Source organism: Oryctolagus cuniculus, chromosome 18 (genome assembly GCF_051225735.1).
Source record: "Oryctolagus cuniculus isolate XC-2025 breed Fujian yellow rabbit chromosome 18, ASM5122573v1, whole genome shotgun sequence".
NCBI classification, from domain to species: domain Eukaryota; kingdom Metazoa; phylum Chordata; class Mammalia; order Lagomorpha; family Leporidae; genus Oryctolagus; species Oryctolagus cuniculus.
Window position 1 is genome coordinate 47,468,664 of NC_142884.1, and position 19,064 is coordinate 47,487,727.

The 19,064-nt window shown below is 39.2% G+C and overlaps 1 protein-coding gene and 1 pseudogene across 9 annotated transcripts in view; one reads left to right on the plus strand and one right to left on the minus strand.

Moving 5' to 3' along the window:
- RPGRIP1L (RPGRIP1 like) overlaps positions 1-19,064 on the minus strand; it is a 101,610-nt gene that overhangs the window by 10,521 nt on the left and 72,025 nt on the right. For 5 of the 9 annotated variants that reach the window (XR_016225145.1, XR_016225144.1, XM_002711567.6 and 2 more), the window contains 2 exons: positions 8,979-9,162; positions 265-349 (listed from right to left, as the gene is read on the minus strand). Coding sequence is in view for 7 of the 9 variants with exons in the window: in XM_002711567.6 (XP_002711613.3) it covers positions 265-349; positions 8,979-9,162 (269 nt within the window). In the remaining 2 variants the exon portion in view is untranslated. Of the gene's footprint in view, positions 1-264; positions 350-8,978; positions 9,166-19,064 lie in introns of all 9 variants that reach the window. The other 4 variants (XM_008257302.5, XM_089320048.1, XM_089320050.1 and 1 more) reach the window with 1 other exon arrangement.
- Positions 12,784-13,343, plus strand: LOC149120953 (large ribosomal subunit protein uL23 pseudogene; annotated as a pseudogene).

Below are 19,064 nucleotides of genomic sequence, written 5' to 3' on the forward strand. Positions count from 1 at the left end.
TAGAACGACTTTGTGCCATTTTCTATAAATCACCCCTCCACACAGAGATTTTCAGCTTTCACTGTACTCACAGCTACTCGTTATCATGGCCAGGCTATTACAGACCTAGGAGGAAAGAGACCTCATGTACTCATTCAAGGACAGAGTGAGTCAGAATCCAGGTGTTAGGACTGCTCACTCTGTGCCTTTTTCTTTTAAATCACCACATGCAACACAGATTGATTTTATATAAACCATTAGATAATGCAGACTGTTCTGATGTACCTTTTATTAGGCATCTCTTGTTTCTGGAGTATGGCTTTTAAGATGTCTCTTTTCTCTTGGTTGTTTTCTTTATCCACATAGATCACTACACAAAAAGAAAAAAAAAACACTGAAGGAAGTCACTCAGGAATAGACAACATTAGTACCATTCTGTATTTTTTATAAATACCTGTTTTTAAAGACACAAGTCATGCCACCTCACTTGGGAAAAGAAAACAGCTCCAGAGACCAGAATCAAATCTGAATAGTCATGTGATCTAATGTCATGTCACCGGCAGGTTTATGTGCACACTGTCAGGAAAGATACAAGCGACATCCAAGAGAGCCACATCACTGTCACCCCCTGTTAACGGCACTGGCAGTCATGACAGTAAAAGCCAGCGGTCTTTATTGCTTTGTATTTGAGGGATTTACTGCATTTTCTTTCACCCAAGAAGCAAGTGATAATGATAATGTATGGCAGAGTGCTTGTCCTTTCTGACAGCCTCAGTAATTTAATCCTTCTCTCCTGCCACAACATGCAATAAAAGAGGCATCTAGTGCATTGGGCTGAGGAAATCCACAAGCTGACGTCTGCTGGCAGAGGATAGGGGAGAGAAATGTGGAAAAAGGGAGAGGGGTTTCAGGGTGTGAAGCTTGTCTTTGGTGCATGTTTGCATACAGGAGTGTGACCAGACTTTGCGTAGCTGTGACAGGAGGTTAGGTAACTGGTCTCAGGTACCACCAGGAAGAAGATGGCCAACACTTGATAATGTCAGTATGCTTGTGCACTTCGGGAAAATGGCATCTTAGAGTATGAAAACTCTACTTTTCATTCTGTTATTATTTAAAAATTTTAATGTATCTATTTTCATTTTACCTCAAAGGGAGAAAGGGAGAGGAGAGAGGGGGAGAGAGGGAGATGGAGGGAGAGGGAGATGGAGAGGAAGAGGGAGAGAGAGAGAGAGAGAGAATGGAGAATGAATATCTCCCATCTACTGGTTCACTTCCCAAATGCCCCAATAGCTGGGGCTGGGCCAGGCCAAAGCCAGGAGGCCAGAAATCAATTTGGGTCTCTCACATGGGTGTCAAGAGTCTCAAATATCTGAGTCATCACCACGGCCTCCCAGGATGTGCATTAGCAGGAAGCTAGATCAGAAGTGGAGCTGGGACCAGGACTCAAACCAGGCATTCTGAAATGGGATGCAGGCATCCTAAGTAGCATCTTTTTTTTTTTTTTTTTAATTTTTTTTTTTTTTTTTTTTGACAGGCAGAGTGGACAGTGAGAGAGAGAGACAGAGAGAAAGGTCTTCCTTTGCCGTTGGTTCACCCTCCAATGGCCGCCGCGGCCGGCGCGCTGCGGCCGGCGCACCGCGCTGATCCGATGGCAGGAGCCAGGAGCCAGGTGCTTTTCCTGGTCTCCCATGGGGTGCAGGGCCCAAGCACCTGGGCCATCCTCCACTGCACTCCCTGGCCACAGCAGAGGGCTGGCCTGGAAGAGGGGCAACCGGGACAGAATCCGGCGCCCCGACCGGGACTAGAACCCGGTGTGCCGGCGCCGCAGGCGGAGGATTAGCCTAGTGAGCCGCGGCGCCGGCCCCCTAAGTAGCATCTTAATCATTGAACCAAGTTCTGACCGCCCCTGAAAATATTTTTGTATGGTAAGGCTCCTTGTGACCAGATCACAAGTAAGAGCTTGTACCTCATCAAAAGTGCATAAAAGGTGAAAAAATGACAATTATGTTTTAAAAAATATATGAGGGCCGGTGCCACGGCTCAATAGGCTAATCTTCCACCTGTGGCGCCGGCACACTGGGTTCTAGTCCCCATTGGGGCACCGGATTCTGTCCCAGTTGCCGTCTTCCAGGCCAGCTCTCTGCTGTGGCCCGGGAGTGCAGTGGAGGATGGCCCAAGTGCTTGGGCCCTGCACCCTATGGGAGACCAGGAGAAGCACCTGGCTCCTGGCTTTGGATCAGCGCAATGTGCCGGCCGCAGTGCGCCAGCTGCAGCAGCCATTGTGGGGTGAACCAACGGCAAAGGAAGACCTTTCTCTCTGTCTCTCTCTCTCTCTCTCACTGTCCACTCTGCCTGTCAAAAATTAAAAAAAAATATGACCACGGGCCGGCACTGTGGTGTAGAGGGTAAAGCCTGCAGCCCTGGCATCCCATATGGGTGCCGGATCGAGTCCCTGCTGCTCCACTTCCCATCCAGCTCTCTGCTATGGCCTGGGAGAACAGAAGATGGCCCAAGTCCTTGGGTTCCTGCACCCACGGAGGAGACCCAGAAGAAGCTCCTAGCTCCTGGCTTCAGATCTGCACAGCTCCAACTGTTTTGGCCAATTGGGGAGTGAACCAGCGGATGCAAGACCTCGCTTTCTCTCTGCCTCTCTTTCTGTGTAACTCTGATTTCCAAATAAATATATATTTTAAAAAATATGACCAGTTTTTCAAGAATTTTTATTGAAAAGCAGACACACAGAGAGACAGGGATCATCTATCTGCTGGTTCACTCCCCAGATGCCATAACAGTATGGGTTGGGCCAAGCTGAAAGGCTGAGGCTGGGGCCTGGAAGTCCATCTTGGTCTCTCACGTGGGTGGCAGGGGTCCAAGAACTTGAGTCATCACTTGCTGTCTCCCAGGATACACCTTAACAGGAAGCTAGAACCTGAACTAGAGCTGGAATTCAAATCCAGGCACTCTGATATGGGATGTAGGTGTCCCACATGGCGTCTTAACTGCTGGTGCCAAATGCCCACTCCCCATGACAATTCAAAAGCCAGTTCTCCTCAGGCTCCACCAGGAACAAACACAGTTCATAGTGAAAATGTTTCCCTGGACAATTTCAGTTCAATCCCAAATTCATTTAATTGTTTGACTTAGTTGAGCAACTATTAACTGAGCACATGAAGTGGGAGATGTAAAGGCGATTATGTAAGGGTGAGGAGTTAATGAGAAATAAGAATCACTGAAGTCAAGTTAGTAACAGTCAAGTTGATAACCAATTCTGAATGGCCAAGGTCTGACAGCGACTCCTGGATTTTGTTCTTTGTGTGAGATCATATTAGTAAATATGATTTATTACACAGATTACTGAGACTTACAGAAATCAATAGAGATAAAGAGTTCAGAGCATTTTGTTTTACTTATCGATGCTAAAAGTCATGCTAATAGTTGTGTTCCACTAATGCTGGAAGGCAGTAACTCATTTTTTTTTAGAGGATCCTAGTATTGCAACCCAGATGGGAACTTTTCTCCTTAAGTAAGATTTTATGTTACCAATGCAAGATGTGGGATGCCATTTCTTTTTTAATTCCAGAGTTCTAAAGCTTTTAGGTGGTACTGGTTTATACTGTTTGAAAATATGGGTAATCTTAGTGATTAAAGACTAAATTTCCACTTTAATTTAGACTAGTTTTGATGAAATTCAATGACTTAAAATTTTTTTATTATAAAATATTTGTAACACAAAATGTACCACTGCATCCACTGGTAAGCACTCAGCTCAGTGGCATCAGGTACATTCACACTGTCACTGTGTCACCACCATCCATTTCCAGAATTTTTTCATCAGCCCACTTGAAACTCTAGACGCATTAAATGATAATTCGCCATTCTTCACTCCTCCCAGCCCCTGTAACAGTTATTCTGCTTTCTGTCTCAATGGATTTGACTATTCAAGGTACCTCGTAAAGTAGAATTGTACAGAATTTGTCCTTTTTAGTCTAGCCCATTTCATTTAGCATTGATCAAGGTTTATCCACAGTATTTATCAAATTTCATCCCTTTTTAGGGCTGTATAATATTCCATTTACATATGAAGGTGCTTTAAAAAATTGGTGGAAAATGTACATTACGAAAAAAACTATGCATGGATTTCAAAGTTTCTTTCACACCAAAATAAACTTTCCTCTTATTTCCACTTTTCCGCAAACTTCTTGAAGCCCCTTCATATATACTCATTTTGTTTATCCATTCATCTTGTGATTTGCATTTGGGTTGTTCCCATCTTCTGGCTATTGTGAACAGTGCAGATGGGAGCCTGGGTTTAAAAGTATATTTCCTACGTCTTGCTTTCAATTCTTTTTGGTATTTATTTACAAGTGGAATTGCTGGGTCATTCATAATTCTATGTTTGACTTTTAAAAATATCTATACCATTAAAATTCATTTAAAAAATGGTGTTGTGGAGCATTCTTTGTGCTTCTGCTTCATCCAGCTGGCCAGCACACTGCATTTCCTACTCTAACAAGATGAAAATAATGATAGCCACCAGTTATTGTGTGATGATTATGTACCAGGTACTATACTCAGTGCTTTGACTGCAGTCACATGGGTCAAGAACCACACTGACCCACATTTTACAGATGATTAAAAAGGCCCAGGGAAGATTAGTGAGTTCCCCAAGACAAGCTAGCTAGAAAGCAGCAGAGCTAGAATCTGAGTCCTGCAATATCTGTTGCCCTCCTAACTTCCATGCCATTGCTCTTCCTCCTTTCTGCCACTAAAGCTGCAGTCTTTTTGTCAGTACAAGGTTGGAGAGGGAGAGGGAGAGAGTGCCACAGCTATTAACGAGGGAAGCCATGTTATCTTCCTTTCACTCTTTCATAAAGAGATACTGCTTAGATATATTGAAAGAAATCTCATGACTCAAAACATTTAAAAATTCCTTTATATATATTAATAATTAAGAATCTTAGTAATGACTCTTAATATAAAAGTATATATATATATATATATATATTTCTTTAAATATATATAAAAACTCCAGCTTATTACCAATGTGCTTAGTTCACCAGAGGGGTACCAAATTAGAATTACAGCTCTCTTGCTTGCACAAACAAGGCATTAATCAGGCATCTTAACATAGCCACTGGCTCTCAATCTCTAATGTGCACTGGGATCCCTCTGAGTGTTTGTTAAAAAATGTAGACTACTAAGCTGTGTCCCCAGACTTTCTGATTCAGTATGTCTGGGGTAAGGCCTGAATATGTGTAATTCTAGTACGTTCTTAGCTGGTGCAGGTAAGGGTAATGCACATTGAGAACACTTCCTTTTCCCAATTTTCAACTGGAATCAGGAACTAGTGAACCCTTTTGTTTTGAACACTGTGGGAAACAGTCACACTTTGCCACCTCTGAAGAGGTCACGATCCCATGAAAACCACGAGTTGGTGTTCTGAAGCTCTAGATGGTTGTTGTTGTTGTTATTATTATTATTTTTAACAATTTCAAAACTTCATCATTTAGCAAGTGATTATGATTATTAAAAGTGTCAGAAGCTTCAAAAGTTAAGCTTTTTACCGTTCATTCCCATTAGAAGTCACATTTGTTCAGGATTTGCTAGGAGTTGACACAACTTACTGAAAGCATACTTAAAGAGGATACAAATAAGTAGTCAAATACTTAAATTTCAGTTGCCTGCTGTTATAAACATAGTCCTCACTTCTGCAAGTTGGGAGAAATCCTTATATTATCTATTAAGGTCATACGGCAGAATTGAGAAATGCAGATGGCTTAATTATAAAGAGTTGATAACCTTGAATCTTAGATAACTTTTGTATTAAAGTGTTACCACTCCCATAATCCTTATCTTTGCCAAATTTCCCTTCCCATTAGTAACAAAAACTGATGTTCTACATCCTCTTCATCTCTGAATTAAACTTTAATTGTTCCAAAAGATAGACTGTTCAATCCTCAGGGACTAACGGCCAGATCTGTATAAGTCTCATAAAAACTTTGGACAATTTCATTAATCTTTTTCTTCCCCTTGTCAATTCCCTAGAAGGCTTTATCCAGTCCAGACAACATTCTTCAGATCTACCATTAATCTTATTTTTTTTTCCTGACTATTTTCTTGCTTTCTCAGCATTCTCAAGCAAAAATTTCAAGCCCAATAAAATGCAATATTTTGTTCTTGCTATCAACGTCTGGAAAGTGAATGCAACTTTAGTTTTTTCAGTGATAGTAGCCCTAGAAGATTTTTTTTTGACTGTAAGTGAAAATGGTATTAACACCTCTTAACAAAGATTGAATCTGATAATGAATACGCCTGGGGATCACTAGCCTACCCCCTCCTTTTATGTACCTATTTTAGACTAAAATCTTTGCTAGGTTTAGCTAATCTCTACCTATGTGGTGTTCAAACAGGAGACAATGTGTGCTAATTGTCCTCTAAATTTTCCATTTGAATTAAAAAGTCAGTTTGGAAAGAAAATTACTTGCATTAACATTTAATGAGATTTTGAAGACTCAAAGCTACATTATATTGACCTTCTAGGTCAAGTAACAAGTGAATGGTACCTAATTAGATGAGATAGTTACTTATTAACCAAAGATTTAGGGAAATCCTCCTACCACAGCAATGCAAATATAATACTTTAAAAAGAAACATTTTCATTATGTTGTACTTAAATGAAAAAATGACATAAAACCTTCAACAATGTTAATATTATTTCTCAAATTTACTGATGACCTAGAATTTCATTTTTTTTTCCAGAAATAACAGATGTAAATAGAGCCTTAGTTTGCTTCTAACCACAGAGTACATTCTTCTCTACTTCCCCCAGAGCAATCTCCTTAAAACTCTTTCCAATTAATGTTGAAATTCTCATAAGGTAGAACTAGAAGCTAAAGAAAAGTAAACACTTCTACTGAATTCACTTTCAATAGATTATTGGCTTTCTTGCTATTACCAAATGATTAAATCATTAGAAACATAAACAACTTTACAAATACCAATCAGATAGTAAGGTACTTTTGCAGTAAAGGTAAAAAAAACTGAAAACAATCAACCAAAAAAAACCAAAAAACAAAAAAAACCCAAAACCAACCCCAAAGAGACCTAAGTAACTAACCATGTGAGAATGTACAGAATTAAGGACATTTGAGCATTGTATCACAGATTGGGTCCAAAGAAGGATTTGCATTGCTCTTTAAACAAATGGAAACATTTGTTTTGCTACATGGCCAAGTTTCTCAATGTATAACCAATTTCTAAAAAACAATTTTGTGGCCAATCCAACATAACATTCTACTGCTGACTTCTGCAAAGAATACTCTTCCTTTTTTCCTTGGGATATCATCATTTAAATTAGTTGACTGAACAGTTCCTGCATTACTAATGATATTTTGATATGGCTTACTTTCCTGTCACTTTGCAATGAATCTCTAGGAAATCCGAGAGAATATTTTTGGAAATGTTTCTTTTACATCAAATGAATGAAAAGAAAAAGGAATCAGATTATTGCCCTGACTACACTACTTATTTCCCATATGATTTCTAAACCACCTGTTATTACCAAATTTGAGCTGGAAGAGATAGAAAGCATCTTGTTTTTTAGATAAGAGAATAAGGAAGCATGAAATTTAAACATCTTGCCTAAGTTTGCCTAGTTAGTAAGAACTGTGGACTAGACCAGATCTCTGAATTCTGGAGATTACTGTCTCACAGAATGAACACAATTCTAAAAACGTGAGTTGCAAAAGAAAAAAAAAAAGCAAAAAGCCACATGTATTTATAACCCTGCGTTTACAATGGTATGATTTTACATGTTTACTGAAGTGCAATTTTTTTTTTTTTTTTTTTTTTTTTTTTTTTTTTTTGACAAGCAGAGTGGATAATGAGAGAGACAGAGAGAAAGGTCTTCCTTTTTCCGTTGGTTCACCCCCAATGGCTGCTGCAGCTGACGCACCGCGCCCATCCGAAGCCAGGAGCCAGGTGGTTCTCCTGGTCTCCCATGGAGTGCAGGGCCCAAGCACTTGGGCCATCCTCCACTGCACTCCCGGGCCACAGCAGAGAGCTGGAATGGAAGAGGAGCAACCGGGAACAGAATCTGGCGCCCCGACCGGGACTAGAACCCAGGGTGCCAGTGCCACAGGCGGAGGATTAGCCTATTGAGCTGCGGCGCCGGCCTGAAGTGCAATTTCTAAGACTGATGGGGAAAAAAATGGGTGCTTAACTTGCAAGGGGTGTCCTATTTTGCTAAAGATAATGCTGCAATTCTCCATACTTACGGTTCATTTTAATGTAGGGCTCCAGGAGAACTTACTGAGCAGCTTTAACTTAGGACCATGGCAGCTTGATATGATCATATTTATTGCTATGGGATTACTAATGATCTAATGGTACTAATTATTAATGATCACATTATATTCTTAAAAATTCCATAAAGTTGAGTGGCGTAAGAATTTATGGGGCTCTTACAGGGTCTGTATTGATCCCTGACACTTCTATGACAACTTAGATCAAGCCCTAACACAGAACACCTGCCTGCTGCTATGAATGGATGTGTGCACTCAATGACGAAAAAATACACTGTAAGAACTTAGGCTTCACCCCAAATCCTGAATATCTGAACACTGGTAGAGATATATACATGTATTATGAAAATATCAGGAAAGCAGACAAAACAATTAGGAAACTGAACAGTTTGAATCAGATGTACTTTCTCCCCTTTGAAGTATTATATTTTCCAGTTATAATTTGATTGTGGACCTAGATGCCATCATACTATTATAGGAGTTTTATATACTGTTATACAGTTTTTAGTGTTATTTCAGTTTTACTTTCTTAATCCTTAGGCTACAGGTTTGATTTTCATTAATCTATCTGACAAGATTTCCATGAGTTTATGTGAACTTAAGAAAATCAAACCTTCTCCTTCTGCCTTCAGATTTTTTCATAGATTTAAACAAAGGCCAACATAAAAGCCTATATTACAAGTGAATTATACATACCATTGCTATAGTTATAGTAGACCCACTGTCCACTCTTGGGTTTAGGAAGTGATACAGGTGTCTCTTCAGCAGGAAGACTGTAGAATCGGTACTCAACAAACAGCCGTTGGATAGTGTCATCCGTGGTTACTCGAGAATCATTAAGGCTTAGAGCTATGATCTCAATGCGGATTTTTTCTGTTGGCTGCTTAAAAAGCATAAAACAAAAACAATAACAAAGAAACAAAACAATCAAACAAAAAAACCTTTATTTTTTTTCCATCCTTGATTTTAAATAATACACAAAGGCCAATGAGTTTTTTTTTCTGGAATGCAATGTACACTACTGTATATTATACATGATAGATTATTCACGACACACAGAGAGAGAATGAGATTCGAATGCCCCAGGGTTTGAAGTTAACAGTGTCATGGCAGTAGTCTCCTGATTTACATTTGAGGCTATAAATACCCCACTAGTGGTCGATCAGGAGCGAAGATTATGAGATCTTCATCTCTGATTGCTTTCAGAATGACAATATCAGCTGGCCTCGTTTCAAACTAAGTAACGAAGTACATGTTTATCACTGCTTTCATTTAATCTGCGTACCTGAGAAACTTTCAATTATTCAGAAATTGAAGCCTGTTGAACACTTCATAGCTATTATGCTAATATGTGATGCTATATGAATTATATTAAATAGAGAAGAAACTACAGTTCATTTGCTCATATATAATGTCATAATATATTTTGTTTAACAAGTAACTTTTCAGAGACAAAAATTTATATCTAACACATATTTTCTTGCAATTTAGTTTATATTTCACTTTTACAGAATAAACAAGTAAAATAATATTTATTTAATTTTTACTTCAATCCTTGTTTAATAGATTTTGGTGTCACAGATATTTTCCTTAGAGTTATAAATGGTTCCTTGACAAATGATTTCAATTAATAAGACTACTATTTAAGAATTAGATCATACCAAGATAATGCTACAGTTAAATTTTTAAAAAATTATAATTTGTCATTTATTGTCAAAATTATTCTTTATTAAACTCAACATGCTATTATAAATTATGTAACTTCAAATAATAATTAGAAAAACCTGATGAGAAAAAGAAAAAGAAAGCTTTTTAGAAATTATAAAATGAAAATCAATGTGCAAATTCACTACAGTGATCATGTAACATACTTCAAAGCACATAATATAATTAATCAAATTGAAAACCATAAGTATCCTATTGTAAAAATATACCCATGAAGAATAATTTCCACTGCTGTCAAACCCCCTCAATATTTGATGAAGTAATTTTACCCCCTTTTTTCAAAAGACATTTTCTTTTATTATGTATTCTAAGACACTTTAACTAAAAACCCAAATCTGAATATTTCAATAAGGTTATTTTATTATTCAGTAGATTCATGGAAATTTTACTAGGATGACAGAGAAAATTCCACACCATTCTGTCTCCACTAATACAGGTACAAGGCTGCAGCTGGCAATATTACTAGGATTAGCATAGTATGATGAAATATTTAAAGGAAAATTTTTTCTAAAACCTAATAAATCAAATGACTGCCAAATGTCATTAAAGTGATGGTCTTTGACTTGAATATGCTTTTCATATTCAAATTCGAAAAGAAAGAGATGAAAGCCTGGAAAGGTTACTCGGTTTCAACTAATAACCTCAAGCCCTCTCCGTTCACGTGCATAAAAAATGAAGTTGGCTCTATTGTCTAATCTCCCTTCAGAAAAGCCATTCCCTGCTTGCTGAAGACTACATGGTAAGGAAAATATTTTAAATGATATTGTTTTTCCCTTGAAATGTCTTGTGGTTGTGAAAATACCGCATATACGTATATTTTATAAGTCTGGGACAAATGTAGCACAGTGTATAATTCTTTTACACCACTTAGAATTTGATAAACTTAGGACTATTCTACAATAATATCTTCCACAACATTCATGCTTTTGCACAAAAGAATTAAGGGACTGCAGCTATAAAAAGGAAGATGAAGTACTTATATTTATTTTTACTTTGTGAAGTTAGGAATTTAAAATGGTTTGTCATAGGATCTAAAGCAGAGATAAGTAGACTTTTAAATAACAGGGAAATCAAAATTATTTAAATGGTTATTTTATTAAAAATATATAAACTATATGATCCTCATATGAAAACTTGCATTACTGCAGGAACCAAATGGCTCTCAAATAAAACTACATGCAACTTTTCAAAGTTTAAAATAAATTCTAGGTAAAAGTAGATACTTGGATCCTACTCCCTAGTCCCAAAACAACAGCAGCAGCAAAAAACCAAACCAAACCAAACCAAACCAAACCACCTAGAATCAAAACAGAAAAGAGCCCACTGTCTTATTCAAAGGAATAAAAGAATTTTAAAATTCATTCTATTATGTCTACTTTCTGGCCAACTTGTGTGTGTGTGTGTGTGTGTGTGTGTGTGTGGTATTCTCCCTCCTGTCCCACATTATTTCTATCATATGTCCTGTTTAATTCTCTGGGCAATGATACTGACATAAGTTATCAGTTACCATTATGTTTGATGCTATATGATTCAACTTAAATCTAAAAAAGGAATGTTTCTCATAGTATATATCTAGGGAAGTAAGCTCTGAATAAAGAATTTCCAAATATTATAAATGTTGGCTAGTGGTGGTAGACAATTTATTTTTCAACACTGTAACAATTCTGGTTGTACTCAAGTCCCTGTGAAACAGAAGTTCAACTATATCATGCATGCACAATACACAACTCCGACTCAACATGTCAGAAATGAAGCCATTGTCTCTCCTCTCCTCTGCTCTTCTCTCTGGATCTCCTCATTCTGATATTTCTTTCCTCAGCTGATGATATCACCATCTGTCTAATTATCTACACCCAGGAGATTGAAGCCACTCTTTTATTATATATTCTAAGACACTTCCTATATCCTACAGATCACCCAGTTCCTGTTCATTTTGCTTCCAACTATCTCAATGATTCACTGGATTGTTAAAAACATATATTTCAGACACTGTGTCAGCTATTGGGGACATAAAGAAAAAATAAGATGCATTTCTTCTTTTTTCTTTTTAAGTCTCAAGAGAAACTTCTTTAGGTTCTCATGTGGTAACCAATACAAGTTTCCTAGTTATTATAAAGAAGAAACTTGACAGAATAAAGAGGGGAAAACAAGAAAGAATTAACATAAAAGATAACTTGTTAACAGAACTGGAAGCAGACTGATGAACAGTTTGAGACCATAAACTGTGATGGTAGGGACTATTACAAGGTATCTTCGAAAGGGTCATGGAAAATGTGCAGCTGCAAAAACTACGCATGGACTTCAAATAAATTTATCTTGTAATTCCATTTTCTGTATCATTTGTACAGATACTGGACATTTACTGTATCATTGGTGTGGTATAAAGTGTACACCCAGTGAGTGAGTGGACCTGTTCTCATGACTGAGAGGAGTGAGGCACTCATACCTCAAATTCAGTGGTGGGAAACCTTTTTTTCTGCTGAAGGCCATTTGGATATTTACAACACAATTTACATGACATACAAAATTATCAACTTAAAGATTAATCTGTGATAGATTCATTGGATTTTGAGTCCACTTGCAGTCCTGCCTCTGCAGGGGACAGAACAAATGATTTTGTGGGCCTTGTATGGTCCCCGGGCTGGACATCCTCTACCCCTGCAACCCTTGCCTACGGCCCCAACCACTCTCCTTACTGTGGCAGAATTCTCTACCTCAAAACCAATCAGGTACCATATTTTTTTTTTCTTTAAAGATTTATTTATTTATTTGAAAGTCAGAGCCTTTTCACCAAGATGGCGCCAAAGGCGAAGAAGGAAGCTCCTGCCCCTCCTAAAGTCGAAGCCAAAGCGAAGGCCTTGAAGGCCAAGAAGGCAGTGCTGAAAGGCGTCCACAGCCACAAGAAGAAGATCCGCACGTCCCCCACCTTCCGGCGGCCCAAGACGCTACACCTCCGACGGCAGCCCAAATACCCTCGGAAGAGCGCCCCCAGGAGAAACAAGCTTGACCACTATGCCATCATCAAGTTCCCCCTGACCACGGAGTCGGCCATGAAGAAGATAGAAGACAACAACACACTGGTGTTCATTGTGGATGTCAAGGCCAACAAGCACCAGATCAAACAAGCTGTGAAGAAACTCTACGACATTGATGTGGCCAAAGTCAACACCCTGATCAGACCTGACGGAGAGAAGAAGGCGTCTGTGCGCTGGCTCCTGACTATGATGCTCTGGACGTTGCCAACAAAATTGGGATCATCTGAACGGAGTCCAGCTGGCTAATTCTAAATATATGTTTTTTCACCATATAAAAAAAAAAAAAAAAAAAAAAAGAAAGTCAGAGTTACACAGAGAGAGAAGGAGAGGCAGAGAGAGAGAGGTCTTCCATCCACTGGTTCACTCTCCAATTGGCCGCAACAGCTAGAGCTGTGCCAGTCCGAAGCCAGGAGCTTCTTCTGGGTCTCCCACATGGGTGCAGGGGCCCAAGGGCCTGGGCCATCCTCTACTGCCTCCCCAGGCCATAGCAGAGAGCTGGATCAGAAGTGGAGCAGCCGGGACTCAAACCGGGGCCCATATGAGATGCCAGCACTTCAGGCAGCGGCTTCACCCGATATGCCACGGCGCCAGCCCCAGGCACCATTTTTCTGCTTGACAATCTATCACCCTATACTCCAGTCATTCCCTCAAACTGTTGTGTGCTGTTTACCTCGCTTGATTTTTACATCTGTTGTTTATTCTGTCTGAAATCTTCTTTTCTTCCACCAGAAAAAATTCAGTCCCTGGAGGCCTTTAACCACACATGCTCTCCTTTAGAGAGCATTGCCCTCACTGCACTTCTCAGTCACACTGTTACCTATCTGCTTCTCTCCTTAGATTGTGAGCTCCTGGAGGGCAGGAGCATATCATATTCATCTTCTGACACTTAACGTCTTTTCCAGTACCTGGCACATAGTAAACAGGCTGTCAAGAAATATCTAATGAAATAGAGGAGGCTGAATACCTTGTATATATTCAGAATATCTTTTATGTACTTATAATGGCAGAACTATCTAAAACTGCAGTTATAACTGCTTTCTTCTCATTTAAAAAATATTATGTGTATGGGGCCAGTGCTGTGGTGTAGTGGATAAAGCTGCTGCCTCCAGTGCTGGCATCCCATACAGACGCAGGTTCGAGTCCCGGCTGCTCCACTTCCAATCCTGCTCTCTGCTATGGCCTGAGAAAGCAGTAGAAGATGGCCCAAGTCCTTGGGCCCCTGCACTCACATGAGAGACCTGGAAGAAGTTCCTGGCTCCTGGCTTCAGATTGGCACAGCTCTGGCCGTTGAGGCCATTTGGGGAGTGAACCAACCGATGGAAGACCTCTCTCTCTGCCTCTCTGTAACTCTCAAATAAATAAAATCTTAAAAATTATGTGTCCATTCAATTTTGCAAAATGGGAAATTATTAACAGTTCAAACATATTTAGAAATTTTGCTATCCTGGATTTTAATTGAATAAGACTATCTCAAAGACAGGCCAATATTGTTGAATCTAGATGGAGAGGCATGATTATTTCAACTTTTCTGTATATTTAAAATCTTTCATAAGAAAAAAAAAGTTCAATTAGGAGAATTAGAAGGGGTAATAAATAACATACTGATTTAAGTGGCAGCGATGCAAGCTAATCCTTTCCGATGAATGCACATTAATGTCTGTTGAGAATTAGTAGAGCGACATGACAGGTCATACCTCTGCAGGTATTAGCATCCTTCAGACACAGAGAGGTGGAAGGATGGTAAAGATGGTTCTCTGGTGTGTGAACATTTGTTAGTAGGTAAAATGCTGTCTGGTAGAACTTCTTTTGTCTTGTTCACCAGTTGCCCCATTAGTTGCCCTAGTTAGCAAGATGTCAACATCAGCACGTAAAAAGAGCCTTTATAAATTGTGACTGTGGGGAACAGGAGTAACAGACATCACTCAAATAAGAACTGCATGCAACTTATTGTTAGTTGTTTGCATAGATGGACACTGCACGTTCTGTGACTGAGTGATCTAGAAATGTGATGACAGCCGGCTTTACTCTCAGAGAAAGAGAAATTATAGCTCTCATGATTTTGGCTCAATTCCACTATTGCTTCCCGACTGATGCTAATTCACATTTAGATCATATTTTTCTATAGTGTTTACTTAGGCCTATTATTGGCATTGCTTAAAAGTTTCATGTTTAACTTCAGAGGATAGTGATGAATTCTTCCTCTGGTTTCTGCCATCACAGCAGTCACACTGGAGTTGGATTGTTAGGTTTTCTAAAAGTGAATTCAACCTGACAACCCTTAAGCACAATGTTGCATAACTAGGAATGGCCGATTGAAAAGGTTTCCCAGCTTGTATCACTCAGATTTAAATCGAGACTAGTGAGATAACAGGTGTATTTAATTTCATTTTAAATTTCTACAATGAACAGGCATTTCTTTCTACTATAAAATATTTCAAACTGGAAAATACAGAGAAGAATTTGGCATATTCAAGAACTCATCATCTTTAACAGATGTAACCATTTTGCTCAATGTGATTCAAATCTTTCTATTGTTGTTGAAGAAATAAAATATTTCAGATACAGGTAAAGCCCTCAACTGCCAAATTCTTTGCCCACCTTGCTTATTCCCTGGAGGTTACTACTATCCGGAAGTTGCTTCCCTCATGCTAAACAAGCTTTGTATTTTCTGCTATATATGTGTATATCCATAAACAGCATATAGGATTACTTCCTGTTTTTAGATTTTACACTTGTAATATCGTATTCTATTAATCATTTTGTAATTTGTTTCTTCCCTCAATACTGCTTTTGAGATTTAGTCATATTATTAAAATCTGATTCATTACTATTAACTCTTGTATAGAATTTCATTTATATGGCATTTATAATCTTTAATCCATTTATTCATCCACCTACTGATGAATAATTATTTTTGCTATTATAATGTTGCCCTGAAATCCTTTTTATGTTTTCTTATATGCATGCATGTGTCCCTTAAAAGAACTCCTGGGTAACTGGTATGAAAACTTCACTTTTAAAGGATTATCAAATTAATCTCCAAATGGTTATATTAATCTACACAGGTATTATTTTTATCACTATGAAAACATTTTCTGTGTGTATATAAATAGGTACAAGTAAAGCTTCCCTTAGGAGCCACAGTAAGCAAACCTTGGTATTTTACAACAAACTAGTAATGATAAAATAAAAACAGACGGCAAGGAGCTATGTCCATTCCTTTGAAGAGTTCATGTTTTAACTGGGGTGAGCTCTAAGACAGTTCAAACAGTTGGTTCAAGCTGTCACACTCACCACTAGTACTGACAGGGCTGTCTGTAAGCAGGGTAGGGAATGTCTACTGATTCATGATTCTTAGAACGTCTCTTCTTCAAGCTGGGCATGGGAACAGCCATCTCAAAGACTCAAAACATCCCCTGGACTTGACATGAAGTGCCAAAGCTTCCCTCTTAGGTATACGTCCCATCTACTCTGCAGACAAATTTTAATGGAAAACTTTCTGGCTTTCTAAAATAATCTCTCTTCACGAGAAGTAAGAGTACACAGAAAGCTGATTCCAGAAACTCAAGCTGCCAAGGTAATGTTTTTAAGAAACAAAACAGACCAATCTCAGTTTTCATCAGTGGCAGTAACCTGTCTTTCCTGGCACGTTCTGTTAAAATGTATTACACTGAACAAATAATGTAAATGTTGGAAACTTCAGGGATAGGGGTCAAAATGGTGACAAGGATCACAGTGCTTATTTTTACAATGCTGTCACGGTGTCCTTTAAACAACATGTAAATGCGTCTACAATGGTCAGTGAATTATAGAGGCATGTGCCACATGTTTTAAATCAGTAGTGAGGAATAATTTTGTGCTGTCCTAATACACCTGAGGGATATGACACATTTCCATCATTAACTGTGGTTTACCATGGCAGCGAGGTGAAGGGAGAATTTTTAAAATCACCCTCATTTCAGGTGATTTGGGTATGCCATTCCACTTTCACCATCATTGCGAACAGATGTTGTAGTACAGGATTCTCAGTTTTGGCTGCACATTAGATCGCCAAGGGAGTGTGCAGCAGAATTCTGACTTAGCTGATCTAGGTAGAGTTGGGCCCTAGCAGTTAAAAATGCTCTCCAGGTGATGCTAATGTGCAGCTAGCGATGAGAAGTCTGCTTTTTCCTAAAGCTGTGGTTCTTACAGCTTAGTGTACCAGAATCAAGCAATAAAACAGATTGCTGGGCCCTACCCTCAGCCTAATCATTAGGCCTGGGGTGGGGTCCAAGAATCACTAATTCTCAGGTGCTGCTCCTGCTGCTGGTTTGGGGATCACATGAGCAAGACCGCTCTAAACCGAAAAACATTCATCCTACATCTCCTAACCCTACTAACATTTTTTTTCCAGATAAGCTTTCACAGTATTCCTATTTATGCTATTCTTTAACATTTTAGCATATACTTAGCTAATGAATTATTTCCTTTACAGAGGTAATTCTATGCTCATCAATAAAAATAATCCAACAATATAAAAAGTATGAAAAGTAAAAAATAGGAGCCAACGCCTGCAGTGCCGGCATCCCATGTGGGCGCCAGTTTGAGTCCCAGCTGCTCCTCTTCCGATCCAGCTCTCTGCTATGGCCTGGAAAAGCAAGAGAAGTCCTTGGGCCTCTGCACCCATGTGGGAGACCCAGAAGAAGCTCCGAGTTTCAGATCGGCTCAGCTCCAGCTGTTGGGGCCATCTGAGGAGTGAACCAGTGGCTAGAAGACCCCCGCACCCTTTTCTCTGCCTCTCTGTAACTCTGCCTTTCAAATAAATAAATAAATATATTTTTTAAAAAGTAAAAAATAAAAGCTCCTTGTTTCACCTTGTCCCTTAACTAAAGGACAGGGCAAACTGGCAATACTTTTCTGTAAAGAACTGGACAGCAAATATTTTTGGCATGGAGGGCTATACAGTTTCTGCGGCAGGTACTTAACTTTGACTTTGTTTATAGGTAAGGTGTAAATTAATGAATCTGGTCGTCTTCAAATAAAACTTAACTTACCAAAACAGGAAGAAGATTGAATTTGGCACAGGGGCCATTGTTGGCTGACTACTGCCCTAGAAACAATCCCTGCTAATGATATATATCTTTCCAGACACATTCTTTGCTTACATAACTCTGATGTTACGCCTCTGTATGTTCATATAAAAATACATGTAGGGGCGTGTGTTTTGCAGAGCAGTTAAGATGCCACTTGTGACACCTGCATCCACACTAGAGTGCTTGGGTTTGAGTTCTGGCTACACTTCCAATTCCGGCTTCCTGCAAATGTGCACCCTGGGAGACGGCAGGTGATGGCACAAGCATTCATGTCCCTGCCACCCACATGGGAAGCCCAGATGGAGTTCCTGGCCCTTTGCTTCAGCAAGGCCTAGCTTCAGTTGTTACAGGCATTTGGAAAGTAGACCAGTAGACATGAGTTCACTCTTTCCACCTGTCTCTAGCTCTCTTCCTTTCAAATAACAAATGAAAATAAATCTAAAAATAAATGTATATGTAGTATCCCTTTTTGTCTGTTTCTTTAAAATGGAATCATCAGTAGGGTATAATTTCTTCTTCTTCTTCTTTTTTTATTTGACAGGCAGAGTGAGAGAGAGACAGAGAGAGAGGTCTTCCTTCTGTTGGTTCACTCCCCAAATGACCACTATGGCCGGTGCTGTGCTGATCCAAAGCCAGGAGCCAGGCACTTCCTCCTGGTCTCCCATGCGGGTGCAGGTGCTCAAGCACTTGGGCCATCCTCCACTGCCATCCCAGGCCACAGCAGAGAGCTGGACTGAAGAGGAGCAACTGGGACCAGAACCTGGTGCCCATATGGGATGCCGGCGCAGCAGGCGGAGGATTAACCAAGTGAGCCATGGCGCCGGTCCCCATTTCTTATTATTTTTATTAGCTTATGTCAAAGAGTGTGATGTGAAGAAATGTTCAATTTAACCAGAAATGTTTGTACTGGCAAAAACTCATAAAAATCTAAGGGTCCATCAAAAGGGGCT